Consider the following 23,889-nt stretch of genomic DNA (forward strand, 5'->3'; position numbering starts at 1 on the left):
CGAGTCGGGCGCTGAGCGCTTAGCACAGGGCGGAGCGCTCAGTACATAGCAAGGGAGGCCGGGGGCGGGGAGCGCGCGCGCAGGCGCGAGGGCAAGGGCGGGGTGGTGGCGCGGCGCCCACGTGACCGGTCTCCCCGGTAACCGGGGTCGCGCGGCCCGGCGCCGCCCTTAGGGCGCGTGCTCCGGAGGGCGGGGGCGGGGCCGGCGGCGGCTCCGGGTAGCAACACGGCCACGCGGCCGGGCCGCCGGCCAATGGGGTCCGCCGCGGGAGGGGGGCGGCGCCGGCCAATGGGGTCCGCCGGCGGAGGGGGAGCCGACCAATGGGGTCGGCCGCCGGGGTGGGCCGGCGCCGGCCAATGGGGTCCGCCGCGGGGGGAGGTGGCGGCGCCGGCCAATGGGGTCCGCCGGCGGAGGGGGGGGGAGGAGCCGACCAATGGGATCCGCCGGCGGAGGGGCAGCCGACCAATGGGGTGGGCCGCCGGGGTGGGCCGCCGGCCAATGGGGTCCGCCGCGAGGGGGGGACGGCGCCGGCCAATGGGGTCCGCCGGCGGAGGGGGGGGAGCCGACCAATGGGGTCGGCCGGCGGGGGCGGCTCCGGCCAATGGGCGGGCGTCCTGCGCTCGCGGACGGAGCGGCGGCCGCTTCCGGCAATAGCGCTCGCGCCGGCGCCGCCCCTCCCCCCCCGCGCTCCCCGCCCGGACTGACGCCCGGCGCGACAGCCAGGTGAGGCCGCGCTCCTCTCCCCTCTGTCTCTCGAACCCAGGACCCTCGCCCTCCCCCCTCCACCCCACTTGCCCTCGAACCCAGGACCCGAACCCCCGCTTCCCCTCCCCCCCCCCCCAGGCCCCTAAGACTCCCCACAGAGTGAGCGCTTAACAAATGCCCTCGTCATTAGTATTCTTTTGATAAATGCCATTATTATGATTATACATGCCATTATTATCATTAGTAGTATTTTGATCAATGCCCTTATTATTATAAATGCCATTGTCATCATCATTATTGTCGTTTGGATCAATGCCATTATTTTTATAAATGCCATTATTATGATCATTATTGTTGTTTTGATAAATGCCATTATTATAAATGCCATTATTATCATTTTGATAAATGTCATTATGATTATTATGTATGCCATTATCATTATCATTATTTTTATTTTGATAGATAGTATTATTGTTATAAATGCCATTATTATTATCATTATTATTTTGGTAGGTGCCATCATTATTATTATATATGCCATTATTATTATTATCGTTATTTTGATCAATGAAATTATTACAAATGTTATTATCGTTATTATTATTTTGATAAATGTCATTATTGTTATAAATGTCATTATTATTATTATTTTGAGAAGTGGCGTTATTATTATTATAAATACCATTATTGTTATGTATTATTTTGATGAACGTCATTATTATAATAAGTACCATCATTATTATTGTCATGATAATAAATGCCATCATTATTATTATTACCTCACTGATACCCCCCCAACCCCATCTTTCCCCCCCATCACCCCAGCTCTTTCTCTCCCTCGAACTCAGGACCCTCCCTCCCCCACCAGACACCTAAGACTCCCCACAGAGTAAGTAACAAACACTATTATTATAACAAATACCATCATTATTATCATTATTACTATTACCTCGCTGATACCCTCCCCCAACCCCATCTTTCCCTCCGTCAGCTCGGCTCCTTGTCTCCCTCGAACCCAGGACCCTGCCTCCCCCCGAACCCCAGTTTTCCCTCCATCAGCTCAGGCCTCATCTGTGTCTCTCCCTCGAACCCAGGACTCTTTCCATCCTAGCGCCCCCATCAGCTCAGCTGTGTCTCTCCCTCAAACTCAGGATCCTCCACTCTCCCCCAACCCCCATTTTCCCTCCATGACCTTAACTCTTTCTCCCTAGAACCCAGGACCCTCCCCCACCCCAAATAATAATGTTGGTATCCGTTAAGCGCTTACTATGTGCAGAGCACTGTTCTAAGCGCCGGGGGAGATCCAGGGTCATCGGTTCGTCCCACGTGAGGCTCCCAGTTAATCCCCATTTTCCAGATGAGGTCACCGAGGCCCAGAGAAGTGAAGCCACTCGCCCGCAGTCACCCAGCTGACGGGTGGCAGAGCCGGGAATCGAACCCGTGACCTCTGACTCCGAAGCCCGGGCTCTTTCCACTGAGCCACGCCGCTTCCCCAGTCTCAAGATCCCCAGCCTACAAGGAGCTCCGACGAGAGCGAGGCAGCGTGGCCCGGTGGAAAGAGCCCGGGCTGGGGAGTCCGAGGTCATGGGTTCGAATCCCGGCTCCGCCGCCAGTCAGCTGGGTGACCGTGGGCAAGTCACCGCACTTCTCCGGGCCTCAGTGACCTCATCTGCCCAATGGGGATGAAGACGGGGAGCCTCCCGTGGGACCACCTGATGACCCTGGATCTCCCCCGGCGCTTAGCACGGCGCTCGGCACCTAGGAAGCGCTCAGCAAATACCGACATCATTATTATCCTTATTATTGCGGAAAAAGGGGACCAGCCACTGAAAAAGCCCGGACTCTCTCTGCTGGTGGGGATTTTACCCCCCCGGCATGGTGGCGCCTCCAGCAGATGTGTGGCCTAGTCCCCAGGGGCATCAGCCAGGGAGCCTCCTGTTGGACCTTGAACAAGTCTCTCAAGCGGGGTGGCTCCGTGGGAGTCCGAGGTCGTGGGTTCGAATCCCGCCCCCGCCAGCTGTCAGCTGTGGGACCGTGGGCGAGTCACTTCGCTTCTCTGGACCTCGGTGACCTCCTCTGTAAAATGGGGATTAAAAACCGTGAGCCCCACGTGGGACATTCTGCCCTGGTTGTGCGCTTAGAACAGTGCTCTGCACCTAGTAAGCGCTTAACAAACACCAACATTATCATTATTATCATTGTTAACTTCTCTGCCTGTGCTCCAGTTTCCCGTCAAATGGGATTTTATCCCCTCATCGTGATCAGTATCATCGCAGCTCTGCCACTTGTCTGCTGGGTGGCCTTGGGCAAGCCACTTCACTTCTCCGGGCCTCAGTTACCTCACCTGGAAAAGGGGGGGATGAAAGATGTCACAACCTCCTATTTAATCATAATTGTTGCCTTTGTTAAGCGCTTGCGACGTGCCAGGCACTGCACTGAGCGCTGGGGTGGATGCAAGCAAATCAGGTTGGACACAGTCCCTGTCCCGCCAGGGACTCACGGTCCCGATCCCCATTTTCCAGACGAGGGAACTGAGGCCCAGAGAAGCGAAGTGACTGGCCCAAGGGCGCACAGCTGCCAAGCGGCAGAGCGGGGATTCGAACCCACGACCTCTGGCTCCCAAGCCCGGGCTCTTTCCGCCGAACCAAACTGCTTCTCCACCCTGATGCTCAGTACAGTTCTTGGCACAGAGTAAGCGCTTAATAAATGCAAGGAATGAATGTGACGCCGGTCCCGGGTCGTCTAGAGCCCCCGGGCCCGTTTGTGGAGTTGTGTCGGGCGTTGCAGTCGCCGCAGAACTTTTTCTCCCCTCCTGGGTTTCGCCCCTGAAAGCAAGGGAATTTGGTGGTGGATTCCGCTTTGTAGTCATTCCACTGTACTGAGCGCTCACCGGGAGCGGAGGCGCTTTACTAAGCGCCTGGGAGAGCGTGGCTGAGTGACAAGAGCAGCGGCTCGGGAGTCAGAGGTCGTGGGTTCGAGGCCCCGCTCCGCCGCTTGTCAGCTGGGTGACTTCGGGCCAGTCACGTCACTTCTCTGGGCCTCAGTGACCTCATCTGGAAAATGGGGATTAAAACTGTGAACCCCATGTGGGACAACCTGATCGCCTTATATCCCCCCCCCCCCCCGCGCTTGGAACAGTGCTTAGCACATAGCGCTTAACAAGTGCCATCGTTCTTATTATTAAAATGGGGAGTCAGACTGTGAGCCCCACGTGGGACAACCTGATCACCTTGTATCCTCCCCCAGCGCTTGGAACAGTGCTTAGCACATAGCGCTTAACAAATGCCATCGTTATTATTATTATTAAAATGGGGATTAAGACTGTGAGCCCCACGTGGGACAACCTGATCACCTCGTATCCTCCCCCAGCGCTTAGAACAGTGCTTGCAACATAGTAAGCGCTTAACAAATACCATTATTATTATTATTAAAATGGGGATTAAGACTGTGAGCCCCACGTGGGACCACCTGATCACCTTATATCCCTCCCCCCAGCGCTTAGAACAGTGCTTTACATATAGTAAGCGCTTTACAAATGCCATTATTATTATTATTATTAAAATGGGGATTAAGACTGTGAGCCCCATGTGGGACAACCTGATCACCTCGTTTCCCCCCCGCCAGCACTTAGAACAGTGCTTGGCACATAGTAAGCGCTTAACAAATACCATTATTATTATTATTAAAATGGGGATTAAGACTGTGAGCCCCACGTGGGACCACCTGTATCCCTTTGTATCCCTCCCCCCAGCGCTTAGAACAGTGCTTGGCACACAGTAAGCGCTTCACAAATACCCTCATGATCATTACGCTCCTAACCGCAGCTCCGCCACTCGTCTGCTGTGTGACCTCGGGCAAGCCCCTTCGCTTCTCTGTGCCTCAGTGACCTCATCTGGAAAAGGGAGATGAAAAGACTGCGAGCCCCGCGTGGGACAACCCGATCACCTTGAATCTACCCCAGCGCTTAGAACAGCGCTTGGCACGTCGTATAAGCGCTGAACAAATCCCCTCATTATGATCACCGTTATCATCACAGGGCAGTCAGCAGCCACATCCCCCGCCCAGCCCGAGCGGCCCCCGGTTTCTGACGTTGCAAAGGCTGCGACCCACAAGAACCGGTCGGTCGGGCCTCGACCTCAACTGGTGGCACTGGATGACGAGCGATCAGTCAATCGACGGTATTTGCGGATCGCTTCCCGTGTGATGGTGACGATGTTGGCATTTGTTAAGCGCTCACTATGCGCCGAGCCCCGTCCTAAGCGCTGGGGGAGACGCAGGGCCATCAGGTCGTCCCACGTGAGGCTCCCGGTCGTCATCCCCATTTTCCAGATGAGGGAACTGAGGCACCGCGAAGGGACTCGCCCACGGTCGCCCAGCTGACAGGTGGCGGAGCCGGGATTCGAACCCACGACCTCCGTCTCCTAAACCCGTGCTCTTTCCACCGAGCCACGCCGCTTCTCTGGGCCGAGCACTGTACCGAGCGCTCTGGTGAGGACGCTCCGGTGGGGTGGGTAGACGCGGTCCCTGCCCACGAGTCTTCTCCCCGTCTTCCCTCCCTTCCCCCGTCCCACGCTGGCTCCTTCCCCGTCCCTCCTCGCTAATAATAATGACGTCGGGATCTGTTAAGCGCTTACTACGTGCAGAGCACTGTTCTAAGCGCTGGGGGACATACAGGGGCATCAGGTGGTCCACGTGAGGCTCACAGTTAATCCCCATTTGACAGATGAGGTGACTGAGGCACAGAGAAGCGAAGTGACTTGCCCAGCTAATCCAGCTCCTCCTTGGTCCTTTTGTCTTTGGGCATCGCCAGACCCTCCTCGAGTCAGAAACCCTGGCCGTCTTCCCAGTCCGACCTCATTCCTTCCTCTTGCAGTCTCCGGCCCTGATTTTCCCCCGACCCGTCGGCTTCTTGACAACAGTTGTCGTTATTAAATATCAAATATATATTAAGTAATATCAAATCGTATTTGTGAAGCGAAGCGCCGGGGTGGATGCAAGATAATGGGGTTGGACGCCGTCCCCGTCCCGCACGGGGCTCGCAGCCTTAATCCCGTTTGACGGATGAGGGAACTGAGGCCCAGAGAAGTGATTCGCCCAGGGTCCCACGCAGCAGAAGAGAGGCCGAGCCGGGATTAGAACCCGGGATCTAGGGACTCTCGGGCCCACGCTCTACCCATGAGGCCGCACTGTTCCCAGAGCGTTTTCTTCCCGCGCCCACAACAGTCTGAGCGGACCAGCGTCTCCCTCGACTTCACTTTCGAGAAGAGAAATTCAGGAAAAGCCGAGAGGACTAGGATGGCGGCGAGGCCAAAGCCGATGGCAAAATGGCATCGCACGCTATGTAAGAAAGAGATACGATTCGCTCCTCGATTGTGTCGGTGTATATTCGTGAAGTTTACTTTCGTGACTGTGGGCCAGTCACTTCACTTCTCTGGGCCTCAGTTCCCTCATCTGTAAAATGGGGATGAAGACCGGGAGCCCCACGGGGGACGACCTGATTCCCCTGGGTCTACCCCAGCGCTTAGAACGGTGCTCTGCACATAGTAAGCGCTTAACAAATACCAACATTATTATTATTATCATTATTATTACCGGGCCTTTATGATTTAGAGTCGGATGCTGTCGCTTTGTGCTCACGCTACGGTACGTGCACCGTCTGCTCGTTTTCTTTTGAAGACCGATTATTAGTATTATTACCGCCGCTTAATAACTGCCAACGTGGCCACTTGCTGGATTGCAGCTATTAAAAAATGGAAGCATGCAATCCTTCATTTTAAAGGTTATCTTAAAAGTGTTTTGGTCCTCTGGCCCATGTGACCTTTTAGGAATTTTACGCAACTCTTACTGTTGTTGTTGTGGGTATTTATTGTATTTTCTAAGCCCTCCGTTTCAGTGGACGCCATTTTTGCAGTCACTCGTTGAATTCCCAGCTATCGTCTGGGGTTCTCCTGACTCCTTATTGCTTGAAATAATCATAATGATAATGATCGTCGTGGTATTTGTTAAGCGCGGAGTCCGAGGTCGTGGGTTCGAATGCCGGCTCTGCCACTTGTCAGCTGGGTGACTGTGGGCGAGTCCCGTCACTTCTCTGGGCCTCAGTGACCTCATCTGGAAAATGGGGATTAACCGGGAGCCTCACGTGGGTCAACCTGATGACCCTGGATCTCCCCCAGCGCTTAGAACAGTGCTCGGCACATAGTAAGCGCTTAACCAATACCAACATCATTATTATTATTACGACTACGTGCCGGGCACTGTGATAAGCACTGTGGTGGATGAAAGCACATCGGGTTGGACATAGTCCCTGGTTCACAGTCTCAATCCCCATTTTACCGAGGAGGGAACCGAGGCACAGAGAAGCGAAGTGACTTGCTCACGGTCACACCACAGACAGGTCGTGGAGCCGGGATCAGAACCCATGACCTTCTACCTCCCAGGCCCGTGCCCTCTCCACCAGATTCCCCTCCCGGATAATAATGTTGGTATTTGTTAAGCGCTTACCAGGTGCCGAGCACTGTTCTGAGCGCTGGGGGAGATGCGGGGTCATCAGGTGGTCCCACGTGAGGCTCTCAGTTAATGCCCATTTTACAGATGAGGGAACTGAGGCCCAGAGAAGTGACTTGCCCGCAGTCACCCAGCCGAGATCTGTCTGAACGCTTTGCAGCCTTGTTTCCTTTCCACGAAAGCCGGTGGGAGGAAGCAGGGCAGAGGGAGGCCGGGCCCTGCGACGAAAAGTAGAAACACAAGCGGGGGAAGAAACCAAACCGAACCAGAATCCGGTGCCCTGTCCAGACCACACAGGGGGACGGACCGGTTCAGACCAGACGTCCGGACACCCCACTGGGCCGCCCAGCCCGTCCGTGTCCAGTCGTTCCCGCTTTCCCACCCTTCTCCCCGCCGAGGGTTTAGCACCAGGCCAGAGGGAAGGCGCGGGCCGGGGAGACGGGCCCGACCGAGGAACAGCGAGCGGGTTGGCGTGAGAGGAGCGAAGTGCGCGGGCCGGGTCGGAGCAGGAATTCCCAGCGGGAAGTTAATAATAATGTTGGTATTTGTTATGCGCTTACTATGTGCCGAGCACTGTTCTAAGCGCTGGGGTAGACACAAGGGAATCAGGTCGTCCCACGTGGGGCTCACAGTCTTAATCCCCATTTTACAGATGAGGGAACTGAGGCACAGAGAAGTTAAGTGACTTGCCCAGAGTCACACAGCTGACAAGTGGCGGAGCTGGGATTTGAACTCATGACCTCTGACTCCAAAGCCCGTGCTCTTTCCACTGAGCCACGCTGCTTCGGGGAGCGGTGACTGGGGGCTCTGAAGGCGGTGGGAAGGAGTTTCAGTTTGAGGCGGGGGTGGGTGGGCGACCACGGGAGATTCGGGAATGAGGAGGTGTGGGCGGGCGCTGTTTTTAATCCTTCAGCACGGCGAGGGCGTTGACTGTCGCGTCCATCGGCATTCACGTAGTAAAGTTATTAAAGCGCCCTTCGGTTTGAGGTGCCTCGAAGGAGAGAAGAACGTTTCCTCCTCCACAGGCCGAGCAGAGCCATTCCACCTGGCTAAGGACATTCGGTAATGTCGGTGTGTGTTAAGCGCTTGCTATGTGCCGAGCACTGTTCTAAGCGCGGGGGTCGATAGCGGGTCATCGGGTTGCCCCTCGTGAGGCTCACGGGCTTCATCCCCTTTTTCCAGAGGCGGTCACCGAGAAGTGAAGTGACTTGCCCAAAGGCCCACGGCTGACAGGTGGCGGAGCCGGGATTAGAACCCGTGACCTCTGACTCCTAAGCCCGGGCTCCTTCCGCTGAGCCGCGCTGCTTCTCAGAGCGTTTATTAGACGTCCGCTCTGCTCGGCTCAAGAGCGGTCGAAGCCTCCGAAACCTTATCGCAGGCCCATCTCCTCCAAGGGGGCTTCCCTGACTAAACCCTCGTTTCCCCTACTCCCACTCCCCTCTGCGTCACCCCCGCGACGTGGATTTTTTACCTTTTTCCACCCCTCCCTCGGTCCCACGGCACTTAGGTACGTAGCTGTAAATTTATTCACATCGATGTCCGTCTCCCCCTCTGAACTGTCAGCCCGTCACGGGCCGGGAACGTGGGTGCCGACGGTTATATCGTCCTCCCCCAAGCGCTTAGTACAGCGTCCCGCACCCAGTAAGAGCTTAATGAAGACAACCGATCGAGGCACCAGAATGTTTGCTCTTCAGCTTACGGCGGGATCGCGTTTCACGCGAGTGCCTGAAAGGGGCTTATGAAGATTGAAGATAAGTGTAAAGTAAGATAAATCCGTGGTTAGTGTCAGTTATTTTTAAAAGCGATCGTATCCGTCACAGGGTTTAACAGAATCCTGTGTGCGCAAAGTTTTCGTCAAGGGCACGGTACGTGAAAGAGACGATAGCGTTTTCATGCGAGACGCACGCCGGTTTAGAATGACCCAAGCGAAAGCGTTTTTTTAATGAGAAATTGAGCATCTTAGGGAGTTGCCGTCTTTCCAGTGCCTGTCCGGGCGGCTCCCTGACCAAAGGTCTCGGGTGGCCAGAGAGGTTCGGGGCATATCTGTGGGGAAGAAGTCGGTGGCTTTGGATTTCCAGGCTGGGCAAGGCCCCCGTGGCCTCTCAGACTCGATCCGATGCCGAAGTCAAGTGTCATCAGAGCCCCGAGGTGCCGTAGGAGGAGGGGGTGGTAATAAGCACCTCCGAGAGGACTCGTCTCTCTAAGCTCCGAACTCGCGCGGGTATACGATGCTTGTTCCTCGGTGACTTTGGCAAAACAGAGCCCGTAGCGGTAATTAGCGATGACCCCTAATGATTCGTTTGTGACTAAAACGTAGCTCCGTAGAAAACTGACTTCACCGGTCGGTGAGTTCGGTGTGCCTCGATTTCCTCATCTGTAAATGGGGATCCAGTACCCGATCTCCCTCTGACGTAGTCACGAGTTCTGTTTGACTCCAATTTAAGGAAGACACGGCTTAGGCGACTCAAGGATTGGCTCCTCTGTGGTGAAATGGACGTGACGATTATCTGTAGTGTGTTAAATGCATCGTAAACTTGAAGCGTATCGTGCGAAGCGATTGTGGGGGAATTATCACGCAGAGAATTATGGAATTATGTGTCGTACTGTACTCTCCCGAGTGCTTAGTATAGTGTTGTGCACACAGTAAGGACTCGGTAGATTCGGCCGAATGAATCGACGAAGCGATCTTTGCCGTGGAAAAAAAAGGAAAATTCGCTTCTCTAAAATCATCCATCTTCAGCGATTTGAAGTGATGTATTGTCTAGGTTCATTTGAATTTTAGGTGCTCAGAGACCGGTAGGTGAAGATTGAACTACATGTACCAACTGACCCGAGTCATCTATTTTCCTTAGGAAAACTATGCCATTTTTGGGTCAGGACTGGCGCTCACCTGGGTGGAGGTGGATTAAGACAGAAGATGGTTGGAAAAGATGCGAATCCTGCAGGCAAGAACTTGAGAGCGAAAACCAGTGTAGCAACCTCAGTCATAATCTGTAAGTTTTTCCATAGGGAATAAGAAATTGATTTAACTGTGATTGTACATCATTTCATTCGGGGCTCAAACAAACCCTGTCTTAGTTCCGCGTGATACTTGTCACGTTCTCTGATACGTTCGTCGTCTCCGGTTCATCCGTTTGTGTTCGGTCGACGTTTTAGCCCGAAACCTCTCCAGTTGCCGCCGCTCCGTATGTCAGTCGTACGGAGCACCGTCTGTCTGTTCGCCTCGACCTTCCCCTCCCTCACCGATTACTGAATTTGTTGAACACTGATCTGATTTGAAACCGAAGATTTCTGGAACGCTCCTCGTCTTTTCCCGACGACTCCGCCGAGAAGAAATGCTAAAAATGTGGGACCGCTCGAGAGGTTTCTTGATAGATAGGCTAGTAGTGGTTTGTGTCAGGTTCCGTGAGGATAAACGAATGATTAATAGTTTTTCTACGGCGCAGTGGGGTCAGTTCAAGACGTAGGAGAACATCTTGTTTTCAAAATAGTTTGAGTTGCCAAAGGGGGACGTTTTCTTGGAGATGCTTTGTATTCTTTCTCGGCGCTTAGTACAGTGCTCTGTATACAGTAAGAGTTGAATAAATGCCACCACGACCTAGCGATTGGAGTCGTTCTTCTTTGCCCAGGCGATTGTGTAATCCGTAATTTCAGATCTCTCAAATATCGCTTGACGGCCGGTGAAAGAGAAATAACTTCTTGTGAGGCCGTATTGGCTTCATGCCAAAGAAAAGTAATAGCACTCGGAATTTTCACGCCCCTTCTACCGTGATTAGCACGGGCAATGGAAAGTTGTGTTACATTTACCCGGAATTCTTCGGGGGAGGTAGACGCGGGAGGATAAGACCCCATTTCCCAGTCAGAGAACTGAGGTTCGGGTTAATGGATTTGCCCAGATCCCACTGTAAGTTGGGTTTGGAACCCAGGTCTCCTGAGCTGGAATTATTTCCTTTTACCTCAAATCTTCATGCTTTATCAACGAAAGCAAGAGAAACATATTCGAGCCGTGGAGTCTCCATTAGTTGCTGGGGCAGTGCCAAAATGGAATCTCAAACTTAAAAAATAGAGAGAGAGTGTGACTGTGGGCAAGTCACTTAACTTCTCGGTGCCTCAGTTACCTCATCCGTAAAATGGGGATTTACTGTGAGCCTCACGTGGGGGGCGACCTGATTGCCCTGTATCTCCCCCAGCGCTTAGAACAGTGCTCGGCACATAGTAGGCGCTTAACAAATACCAACATTATTATAGAGAGAGAGGAGGTATTTAATTTTCTACTTTCGGTTCTCGTTTCCCCCAGTTTGGGGAGGCTTCGCTGACCCAAGCAACGTGTTCTGATAGTTCTGTTGTCCTCAACCAAGCATCTGGGACACAGGCGTCCCACAGGCGCCATTTCTAATGTTCCTCCAAAACGCGGATGGATCCGATGTGGGATGTACGTGTCCCCATCGACTGAATGTCACTTGTTAGTTTCCCCCGTCCAGGCCCGACTGAGGATCAGACACTTAGCGATTCTCGCTTCCCCCTCCCGTCTCTCGGGACTTTGAGCCTGGGGAGACCCAGGCATCCTATCATCAATCGACGGTAGTGTGTGCGGAGCACTCCACTAAGCGCTCGGGAGAGTACAGTGTGGCAGGGTGGGAGAAGCAGCGTGGCTCAGAGGAAAGAGCACGGGCTTTGGAGTCAGGGCTCGTGAGTTCGAATCCCAGCTCCGCCACTTGTCGGCTGTGTGACTGTGGGCGAGTCACTTCACTTCTCTGCGCCTCAGTTCCCTCATCTGTCAAATGGGGATGAAGACTGGGAGCCCCACGTGGGACGACCTGATTCCCCTGTGTCTACCCCAGCGCTTAGAACAGTGCTCGGCACATAGTAAGCGCTTAACGAATACCAACATTATTATCATTATTATTATTAGACACGTTCCTTGCCCACGGCGAACTCAGTTTAAGCTCCTTGTGGGCGGGGAACGTGTCTCGGGCTTCTTTTCTACTTGCCTCAGTGCTTAGTAGAGTGCGTTGCACCCAGCGGGTACTCAGTGAACTCTTTTTCTCCCACTGCTGGAGCCACACCCAGCCCCCCCCGACCCCCAGATCCTGCCTCCCCCCCCCCTAAAAAATTCTTTTCTTTAACTAGGGGCTCTCACGGTTCCCGCTCGAGCCCTTTTTTTTACGGTATTTAAGTGTTTTCTATGTGCCAGCCACTGTTCTGAGTTCTGGAGCGGAGGCCGCCTAATCAGGTTGGGCTTAGTCCCTGTCCTCCATAGGGCTCACGGTCTTAATCCCCATTTTCCAGATGAGACAGCTGAGGCCCAGAGAAGTGAAGTGACTTGCCCGAGGTCGCAGAGCAGAGAAGTGGAGAAGTGAGGATTAGGACCCCGAAGCAGTGTGAAGCAGGGTGGCTCAGTGAGAAGCAGCGTGGAAAGTGGAAAGAGCCCGGGCTTGGGAGTCGGAGGTCGTGGGTTCTAATCCCGGCTCCGCCACTTGTCGGCTGGGTGGCTTTGGGCGAGTCGCTTCACTTCTCTGGGCCTCAGTGACCTCATCTGGAAAATGGGGATGAAGACTGGGAGCCTCACGTGGGACAACCTGATTCCCTTAGAGAAGCAGCGTGGCTCAGTGGCACGAGCACGGGCGTGGGAGTCAGAGGCCACGGGTTCGAATCCCCGCTCTGCCACTTGTCAGCTGTGTGACTGTGGGCGAGTCACTTCACTTCTCTGGGCCTCAGTTCCCTCATCTGTCAAATGGGGATTAAGGCTGTGAGCCTCACGGGGGACGACCTGATGACCCTGTATCTCCCCCAGCGCTTAGAACAGTGCTCTGCACATAGTAAGCGCTTAGCAAATACCAACGTTAGTATTATTATTGTATCTCCCCCAGCGCTTATAACGTGTTTGGCACCTAGCGCTTAACAGATTACCATCGATAATGAAACCAGTGCTTACTGTGCTTATTAATCGATCATTTATTGAACGCTAACCGAACGCAGAGCACTGTACAGAGTAGAGTTGATAGACTGGTTCCCACTTGCCTGCTGGGTCGACTTGGGCCTGTCACTTTGCTTCCCCGTGCCTCGATTTCCTCATCTCTAAAATGGGGATCCAGTGCCCGATATCCCTCTGATGTAGACTTTCAGTCCCATGTGGGGCAGGGAGCTGATTATCCCCGCGCTCGCTACGGTGTCTGGGCACAAAGTGCTCAACACACCCCTCAGTTGTCGTTCGGCACCGTCGTGCGCACAGGCCGTCGTACGCAGCCGCTCGACTGAGTGAGCGAACTCTCTTGGAAAAGGCTTCCCTGCCTTTGAAACATTTGTAAAGGAGAGCGGGACGTTTCCCTCTTTGTGCAGTCCCTCGGCAAACCGGAGCGTTGCCCGTGTATTCTTTCCTAATGAAATCAATTTCTCATTCCCTCATACGTCCCCTTGAATCTCATCGCTTTCCTAGACTTAATTGTGGTTAAATCTTTTTAGCAGAGGCAAGCTGGTTTGTATCTTGGATCTTTAAAGTTTACAGGAGAGAGCCAATTAGCCATCTGAGGCAAAACTGACATTTGGAAACGGTTTGAAAGATTCAGCCGTGCACAGAAATGTCGAAGAGCTTTCGGGTTTCACAGGCAAATGATTTTAGGCATCGCCTCGCCCTACGCCCGTAACTCGCACACATTACCCTTTCGCCCTCAAGCTCCATCGAAGCCATACGATGGCATGGCGCGGCGGCCTGGCCTAGCGGCTAGAGCGCGTGCTTGGAGTCGGAAGGGCCTGAGTTCGAACCCCGGCCCCTCCACTTGTCTGCTGTGTGACCTTCAGCGGCTCATTTCACTTCTCTGTGCCTCAGTTTCCTCATCTGGAAAATGGGGATTAAGACTGGGAGCCCCATGTGGGACGGGGGCTGCGTCCAACCCGGTTAGCTTATATCGACCCCAGGGCCTGGCACATAAAGCGGCGTGGCTCGGTGGAAAGAGCCCGGGCTTGGGATTCAGAGGTCGTGGGTTCGAATGCCGACTCCGCCACTTGTCAGCTGGGTTACGTTGGGCAAGGCGCTTCACTTCTTGGTGCCTCAGTTCCCTCATCTGTAAAATGGGGATTAAGACTGAGCCCCTCTTGGGACAACCTGATTACCTTGTATCCCCCCCAGTGCTTAGAACAGTGCTGGGCACATAGTAAGTGCCTAACCACTACCATTATTATTATTATTGAGGGCTTAATGTGTGCAGGGCACTGTAATGAACACTTGGGAAGTACACTTCATCAACAAACAACAAGCACAGAGAAGCAGAGAACCATTTATCAGCTGGGTGACTTTGGGCAAGCCGCTTAACTTCTCTGGGCCTCAGTTCCCTCATCTGTAAAGTGGGATTAAGTCTGTGAGCCCCACGTGGGACAACCTGATTACCTATAATCTCCCCCAGCGCTTAGAACAGTGCATCGCACATAGTAAGCACTTAACAAATACCATCATCATTATTTTTAGCACCATTGTGTGCAGAGCACTGTATTAGGCACTTGAAAGAGTACAGTACAGCAGACTTGGTAGACACAACCCCCGCCTACGAAGAGCGTGCGGTTTGGGGGGAAGATAGAGCGACAGCGCACCAGACAAACTACCCCATCAACCAACTGACCTGGACCGACGGACTCCCTAAGCCGACAGAGAAGGAAACGGAGCTTAAAACGATGGGAAATCTTCATGGTTCCTTCGGACGAACCGTATCTACAGGCAGGAATTTTAAGACTCGAAGGGAAGTTCTAAACCTCCCTCATTTTCCTCATCCACCCTGGATCTAAACCGGGGACGGATCCGCCCGAAAGATCGAGCAGCGAACTACAGCTTGCTTGCTAAATTAATGATAATAATGATGGCGTCTGTTAAGCGCTTACTATGTGCAAGGTACTGTTCTAAGCCCCGGGGAGGATACGAGGTCGTCAGGTTGTCCCACGTGGGGCTCACGGTCTTAATCCCCATTTTACAGTTGAGGCAACTGAGCCACAGAGAAGTGGAGCGACTCGCCCCAAGTCACACAGCTGACAGGCGGAGCTGGGATTTGAACCCATGACCTCTGAGTCCCCAGTCCGTGCTCTTTCCACTGAGCCACGGAAAGCTGACTTTCGTTTCTGGAAATTTAGAAGAGTCCCTGACGGTGGGCACTCCCTTCTAGCCCCCAAACATCTCCCAAGATAATAGGGTTTGGTGATGTGAATCGTCGCGGTATTTGTTCCGTGCTTACTCTGGGATAAGCACTGTACTAAACCGCGGGGGCGGTGCAGACAAATTAGGCCCCTCTCCCACCTGGGGCTCACAGTCTAAAGAGGAGGGAGAACAGGTTCCAACCCTGACTCTGCCACTCACCTGCTGTGCTCACTTACCTTCCCTGGGCCTCAGTTTCCTCATCTGTAAAATGGAGATTCACCACCCGTTCTCCCTCCTACACAGACGCTCCATTTGGAAGAGGGACTGTGTGTGACCTCGTATCTTGTAGAGCAGCAGCACGGCGTAGTGGATAGAGCCCGGGCCCGGGAGTCACGAGGTCATGGGTTCTAACCCCGGCTCCGCCACGTTGTGTGCTGTGTGACCTGGGGCGAGTCGCTTCACTTCTCTGCGCCTCAGTTACCTCATCTGGAAAATGGGGATGGAGACTGTGACTCCCGCGTGGGACAAAATGTGCAACCCTATTTTCTTGTATCCACCCCAGCGCTTAGTACGGTGCCTGGCACATAGCGCTTAACAAATACGATAATTATTATCGCCCCCGGGCTCACTGCAAAGCTTGGCACCTAGTGAGCGCTTAATAAATAGCATTAGTATTATTATTATTACTTGGTAGTGGACCTCGTGACGTTCTCTTTTGATAATAGAGGATTGAGTGATAGAATTCTAGTAACCTTGCATATTAAATTGAGAAGTGAGCATGTGAATTTACTGCTTGGGGATTATATAATGGAGTGCTATCGTATTTACCAGTTATGTTTTGATCATTTATCAGCATCGTAAAATATCAAAAAAAGGCCAAGCGGGAGGTGTTCACTCGTTTCGCCGTTTAATGTGTGGGATTCACGCGTATTAAGAAACCTTAAGGTGTTTTTGAAGGCAGTAGGATTTCCAAGAGTTGCTCGTAGGAGAAAGAACAGTACATTGAGAGGTATTTTAACTTAAAGGAGACATTTTAAATCTCGGATCCATTTAATCACAGGAACCGGTTGAAATGATTTTGAGAGGTAGTGAATTATTCATTCATTCATTCATTCAAATATATGTAAAAGTTAAGGAGGGAAGGGAATGCTAGTTTAAGTGGAAATCATTTAGAATCCCACAGTTTTGCTTTTTTGCCTCACAAAGGACAACGTTAATTTATAATTTGATTTTTCTCGAGTCAGATCCCAGAGACAAGCTTCTTTACTGAGAAGCGTCTTAGAATTGTTCTTCCATCCATTTCCTCCCTTGCCAACCCCAATAATTCTGTTTAGGACATTTAAATAAAAATGGCTACACATTATGGTCGAAGCGTAAGTGCCCCGAGAAATTTCCCGGGCATTGTAGGCGGAGTGCCGCAGGATTATGTTGTCCTCAGAGCTGGAGCCATTACGTCTCTGGAAGAAATACATTTCCGTGTGAATCAAAATACATTTAAAAAAAAAAGTGCAGATGTGACATCTGCATTTACCAAGGTATTAGCTGCCAGAGAAGCAGCGTGGCTCAGGGGGAAGAAAACAGGCCTGTGAGTCGGAGGACCTGAGTTCTAATTTCGGCTCTGTCACTTCCTGCTGTGTGACTTCGAGCTAGTCACTTAACTTGCTCTGTGCCTCAGTTTCCTCATCTGTAAAATGGGGATTTAACATCTGTTCTCCTTCCTACGTATAATAACAATAATAATAACGTTGGTATTTGTTAAGCACTTACTCTGTGCAGAGCACTGTTCTAGATGCAGAGTAATCGGGTTGTCCCACGTGAGGCTCACAGTTAATCCCCATTTTACAGATGAGGGAACTCGGCCCAGAGAAGTGAAGTGACTTGCCCAAGGTCACACAGCTGACGAGTGGCAGAGCCGGGATTTGAACCCATGACCTCTGACTCCCAAGCCCGGGGTCTTTCCACTGAGCCACGCTGCTTCTCTAAGGCCTCGATTCTATTTAGTTGCCATTGTTCTTACGAGCTGTTCTTCCCCTCGACTCTATTTACTGCCGTCGTTCTCGTCTGTCCGTCTCCCCCGATCGGACCGTAAGCCCGTCAGACGGCAGGGACCGTCTCTATCTGTTGCCGACTTGTTCATCCTAAGCGCTTAGTACGGTGCTCTGCACATAGTAAGCGCTCAATAAATACTATTGAATGAAGGCCTATACCGCGAGGCCTGTGTGGGGCGGGGACTGTGTCTGACCAGATCATTTTATATGTGGTTCAGTGCTCAGTACAGCTGTCGGCGCACAGAAAACGCTCAACAAATACCGGTTTCTTATTTCCATCGCTGCCGGAGCAGAGAAATGTGTTTTTAATGAGGAGTTCTGAGGCCTAAGCAGTAGAGGGCAGTGCCGTTTCTGCATGAATAATGGCCTTTTCAAGGTCGAATAGAAACACAATTATGCCAGCTGTTAATTCAACGTTTAGATGGGTTAATGTGTGTTTTAGCTTACACATCCCCCCCCCTTGCCCAAGATAGATGAATGCCCCACGGAAATCCATTTAGCAGAAGCGTATCGGTTAGGTTTACCTAGCGATGGCTCAGTTTACGTTTGTGGAAAGGTCGGTGTGTTGATAATTCACCATACAGTCAAATCATAAAAATATACATCTGGGGGGAATTGGGAGTCCCTCGAAGATAGATGTTTTCCCTTCAGTCCGTTCTCTTTAGGCAACTTTTCAGGAAACCGTTCTGGTGCTCGGGGCCAGGAAGCGATGTTCCTCAGTAACTGGATCTGAGATAGACGCTAAAGTTTGTACAGAATGTGTATGCGTCTCTGCCGACCGTGTTATCATCCATAAGCCCAGGGGACTGGCGTCCACCAAGAGCTTAGTACAGCGCTCCGAACGCTGTAAGTGCTCATTAAATGCGATTGACTGACTGACGATAATAATAAAGAATTATGGTACTTGTTAAGCACTTACTATGTGCCAAGCACTGTTCTCATCACTGGGGTAATTACACGGTAACCAGGTTGGTCACAGTCCCTGTCCCACATGGGGCTCACACTCTTAATCCTCATTTTCCAGATGAGGTCCCTGAGGCTCAGAGAAGTGAAATGACTTTACCAAGTTCACGCAGCAAAAGTGTGGCAGAGCCAGGATTAATGTTGGTATTTGTTTAGCGCTTACTATGTGCCTAGCACTGTTCTGAGCGCGGGTGTAGATACAGGGTAATCAGGTCGTCCCACGTGGGGCTCACAGTCTTCATCCTCATTTTACAGATGAGGTAACCGAGGCACAGAGAAGTGAAGTGACTTGCCCAAGGTCACACAGCTGACAAGCGGCGGAGCTGGGGTTAGAACCCATGACCTCTGACTCCCAAGCCCGGGCTCTTGCCACTGAGCCACGCTGCTTCTCTGGAATTCTAACCTCTGGGAGGATTAGAACCCATGACCTTCCGACTCCTAGGTCCATGCTCTAGCCACTGAGCCACACTGCTCAGTGATGATGACGATCGAATGGTGAGGTGCAGATGTGGCTGACAAAGATACAGTGTGGCTGAGCTATCTGTTGCCGACTTGTTCATTCAAAGCGCTTAGTACAGTGCTCTGCACATAGTAAGCGCTCAATAAATACTATTGAATGAATGAATGAATGAATGGGTCAATAAATACCGTTGACCGATTGACGGAAGGAGCACGCGTATTTTATCCCCATCTCTTTCTTGTTCTGTACTCCAGGATGTAGCAGGGATTAAGCACGAGAAACAGTGTGCCTTAACGGGTAGAGCGCGGAACTGGGAGTCAGAAGGTCCACAGTTCTAATCCCGGCTCCGCCACTCAGCTGCTGCGTGACCCTGGGCGAGTCGCTCCACTTCTCTGAGCCTCAGTTATCTCACCTGTAAAGTGGGGATAATAATCTCGGTATCTGTTAAGCGCTTACTATGGGCGGAGCACTGTTCTAAGCGCTGGGGTAGATGCAGGGTCATCAGGTTGTCCCATGGGAACCTCACAGTTAATCCCCATTTTACGGATGCGGTCACTGAGGCCCAGAGAAGTGAAGCGACTCGCCCACGGTCACACGGCTGACGAGTGGCAGAGCCGGGAGTCGAACCCGTGACCTCAGACTCCGAAGCCCGGGCTCTTTCCACTGAGCCACGCTGCTTCCCCAAGGGATGGAGGATGAGGGACGAAGACCGTGAGCCCCGGGCGGGAGAGAGACGGCGGCCAACCCGATTTCGGTCAGTCGCCTTTGCTTGTATCAACCCCAACGCTTAGTACAGTGCCTGGCACAGAGTAAGCGCTTAACAGATACCATAAAAAAACCCCAAAACTTCCCATTTGTCTGAACTGAGGCTCCGCAGTGCACTGATGATGCTTTGATTCGTGGTGTGCAGCTCTTAGGACTCCGAGAGTCATTCGCGTTAAACTGGTTCTGGTGTTTTCTCCTGGAGGTAGCCTTAATCTTGGGGTACGGCCTTAATCTTGGGGTGCAGGCGTCCGGTAAGGCAGCTTGGATGCCTTTGTGAAATTCCTTGCCTGTGTCTTCATTCTCTAAGTTGGCTTTTCAGCAGTCTGGGGCCCTGGGTCCCGCTGGGCGATAACGTTGGCCTCGCCGTCGGTGAGAGGTGGGAACGTATCAGACGTCGGTCACCTACGCACTTACAACGATAACGTCCGCATTCTCCCGTCTTAGTGTTGGACGGTGAGATCAAATGGGAAGCAGCGTGGCTCAGTGGAAAGAGCCTGGGCTTCGGAGTCATAGGTCATGGGTTCGACTCCCGGCTCTGCCGCTTGTCAGCCGCGTGACTGTGGGCAAGTCACTTCACTTCTCTGGGCCTCAGTTCCCTCATCTGTAAAATGGGGATTAACTGTGGACCTCACGTGGGACAACCTGATGACCCAGTATCTCCCCCAGCGCTTAGAACGGTGCTCGGCACATAGTAAGCGCTTAACAAATACCAACATTATTATTATTATTATTATTAATAAAATGCCGTTGGTCTAGTCTATAAAAATCCTAGGTGGTGCTTCTCATCGAAAGAAAGAGCTTTATGGGGCGACAGTGTGACTGAATTACCGGCGTGTAAGAATTGAGCCTGTTTCACGTCTTTTTTTCCTCAGCTTACTATGAAGCCAGTAAAAAGTGATTTTTTTCAAAAAGTTCCAAGCCAACTTGAGCCTCCGCTCTACTTAATCCTGTCTTCGCCATTGCTTTTCTCCTTGACCTTGGCGAATCGCTCAACTACCTGCGTTTCTACTTACCTATACATTAAAAGAGGGATAAATATCATTTCCCCGCGTAGCCCGGTGGAGACTCAGAGCTGGGAGTCACGAAGCCTGGGTCCTAGTCCCCGCTCAGTAATTATGTCTTAGTCATTTAGTTTCACCTCCGGAGTGTTGGGACGATTAATGAGTTTGAATCGGTCCTACCGTGAATAACGTGGAAGTTCAAGCCTAGGGCACTGGAGAGTAGGATAAAGTTACTGCTCGGCACATAGTAAGCGCTTAACAAATACCAACATTATTATTATTTTTGTTTTTCTCTGGAGGAGGTCTTCTGTTGGGGAATGACAGAGGAGGCTCAGTTCGGAGACTCCAGGACAGAGACTCAATCGATCGGTGGTCTGGGCGTCAGAAGGTCATGGGTTCTAGTCCCAGCTCCACAGCTTGCCTGCTGTGTGACCTTGGACAAGTCGCCACAATTCCCTGTGTCTCAGTTACCTCATCTGGAAAATGGGGATTGAGCTTGTGAGCCCCACGTGGGACAGGAACTGTGTCCACCCCAATTTACTCGTATCCACTCCAGCTCTTAGTACAGTGCCTGACCCAGATTAAGCGCTTAGCAAATACCGCAGTTATTATTATTTATTGAGCACTTACTGCGTGCAGAGCACTCTACTAAGTACTTGAGAGTACAATATAAACAGAGGTGTTAGACACGTTCCCCGCCCACGCCGAGCTTCCGGTCGAGAGACTTGCATGGGCAGAGTGATTATAGCAGCGTGCCTCAGTGGAAAGAGCCCGGGCTTGGGAGTCAGAGGTCATGGGTTCGAATCCCAGCCCTGCCACTTGTCAGCTGTGTGACTATGGGCAAGTCACTTCACTTCTCTGTGCCTCAGTCACCTCATCTGTAAAATGGGGATTAAGACCGTGAGCCTCACGTGGGACAACCTGATGAGCCTGTATCTACCCCAGCGCTTAGAACAGCGCTCTGAACATGGCAAGCACTTAACAAATGCCAACATTATTATTATTATTATTATAGAGAAAGTTGTCTGTGTATTTACTCTCTTTTGGACCTTGAACAGTCGCTTATATTTCCTTATTTTCATATCCAGCAAAATCTGCCATTTAGATTCCAAAATTGTCAGTCGGGACATTGAGTTCAGGTCACTTTTGCTTCACCTTTCGGAAGGTTCATCCTCCAGCCTGGTAAGCTCATTGTCGGCAGAGAACTTGACCACCAACTGTTGTGTCGTAGGTACTCTCCCAAGCGCTGCGTGCAGTGCTCTGCGCGCAGTAAGCCCTCAATAAATACAGTCGATTGATTAATTTCAATAGGCAGCTGGACTTTCCGGCTAGATCTTGAGGTGTTTGGAATCGGCAGTCAGTTGAAACGTGCTGATGCTTTTCCTCGACCAAGATAGGCAGGAGTTGAATCTGTCGTTCCGATTCCCAGATCTTCATCTCCAGTCTTCCCGCCGGCAACCCCATCCGTCCTCCAACAAAATCGGCATTCATGTGGCCGCTGTCACATTAAGGCTTAGGTCGCCGTTTGCTGCTTCCCATTGCTTTCCTCACGTTGACGACTATTTCTGTCTTTTCACCAGCAGTGAGTTTTAATCATAGAAATAACCGTCGTGGTACTTAAACGCTTACTAGGTGCCAGGCACTGTACTAATGAGGCGGGGCCAGGATTAGAATCCATGACCTCCTGACTCCCCAGGCTCATGCTCTTCCCACTCTGCCACAGGATCTTCAGCCCTGTTCCTTAAAACAGCCAGGCAGAGGCCCAAGGCAGGAAGGGAGCCACACTCATTCATCCATTCAGTCGTATTTATTGAGCCTTAATGTGGGCAATAATAATAATAATAATAATAATGTTGGTATCTGTTAAGCACTTACTATGTGCAGAGCACTGTTCTAAGCACTGGGGGAGATACAGGGTAATCAGGTTGTCCCACGTGAGGCTCACAAGTTATCATCCCCATTTTACAGGTGAGGTAACTGAGGCACAGAGAAGTGAAGTGACTTGCCCACAGTCACACAGCTGACAAGTGGCAAAGCACTATACTAAGCGCTTGGGAGAGTACCGTATAGCAACAGACCCGTTCCCTGCCCACAGTGAGTTCCAAATTCTCCCCCACCCGTTCTCTTCCACAAACACGTTTCACCCACGGAAGAAGATGTAGAGAACGATGAAAGGGATGTGACCCCGACCATCACCTTTTATTAGGTTCTGTGACGGCAACAGCCTAATAAATGCTGCAGGGCCCAGAGACTTCGACTTTGTTCCTGAAGCCTTTAAAAAGTCCTAGAGAAGCACAGTTGCCTAGTGGATAAATCTCTGGCCTGGGAGTCAGCAGGACCTGGGTTCTAATCCCAGCTCCGTCACTTGTCTGCGGTGTGACCTTGGCCAAGTCATTTCACTTCTCTGGACCTCAGTTTCCTCCTCTGTCGGATGGGGATTAAGACCGTGAGACCCACGTGGCACAGGGACCGTGTCCAACTGGATCCGCTCATATCCACCCCAGCGCTTAGTACAGTGCCTGCCACATAGTAAGCCCTTAATAAATGCCATCATTATTATTATTATTATACCCCCCAGGCAACTGTCTGAGGATAAGGTCTCTGGGTTCCCTCACCTCAGCAGTTGGAGCAGCTCTTCCACCCTCCCTCTCTCTAGGAAGTAATCAGCATGGGATGTAGCCTGGGCCTGGGATTAAGAGGACCTGGGTTCTAATCCCAGCTCTGCCCCTCGTCTGCTATGTGACCTTGGGCAAGTCGCTTAATGTCTCTGGGCCTCAGTTACCTCGTCTGTCAAATGGGGATTAAGCCTGGGAGCCCCGTGTGGGACAGGGACTGGGTCCAACCTGATTGGTTTCTGGGTACCCCAGCGCTTAGTACAGTGCCTGACACATAGTAAGCACTTTACAAATACCATAAAACAACAACAACAAAAAAAAAAAACCAGCTCCCAAAACCCCTTTGTTTTTTTTTTTTTTTTTTGGCATGCCGAGGAGACTCAGAAATTAAACATATGGCCCTGGAATCCAGAATTCCAGTTAATGCGATTCTGTCGGTGATGAATCATAGGCGCCTAAGAGGAAGTGTCGTCTCACAAATGACTAATCATCTTGATTTTTGTTGTCATTGTTGAGTTAAAACTTTCCTCTCTTTGTGATCCAATTCACTTTATTAGATAAAAGCTTTCAGGCAAGTTTTCAGTTGTCATACCCATTTTGGCTCTTTCCGTCTCCCCCGAGCGTTCTTCGGTTTAAACGCCGTAGGACTGATGTCATATGAATACCGTCCAAGACTGTCAGCCTTCAGTGTGACAGATCGCCAACCTGC

At 51.7% G+C, this 23,889-nt stretch overlaps 1 protein-coding gene across 4 annotated transcripts in view; it reads left to right on the top strand.

Annotated features, from left to right (window-relative positions):
* The first annotated feature begins 637 nt into the window (after window positions 1–637).
* FBXO25 (F-box protein 25) overlaps window positions 638–23,889 on the top strand; it is a 48,397-nt gene continuing 25,145 nt past the window's right edge. Inside the window, exons 1-2 of one of the 4 annotated variants that reach the window (XM_029051601.2) lie at window positions 638–723; window positions 10,062–10,202. In XM_029051601.2, coding sequence (XP_028907434.1) covers window positions 10,069–10,202 — 134 coding nt within the window. In that variant the 5' untranslated portion in view covers window positions 638–723; window positions 10,062–10,068. Of the gene's footprint in view, window positions 724–1,532; window positions 1,595–4,793; window positions 4,884–10,061; window positions 10,203–23,889 lie in introns of those variants that run through there. The other 3 variants (XM_029051602.1, XM_029051598.2, XM_029051599.2) reach the window with 3 other exon arrangements.

The sequence above is a fragment of the Ornithorhynchus anatinus genome, chromosome X1 (assembly GCF_004115215.2).
Source record: "Ornithorhynchus anatinus isolate Pmale09 chromosome X1, mOrnAna1.pri.v4, whole genome shotgun sequence".
Classification (NCBI taxonomy): Eukaryota; Metazoa; Chordata; class Mammalia; order Monotremata; family Ornithorhynchidae; genus Ornithorhynchus; species Ornithorhynchus anatinus.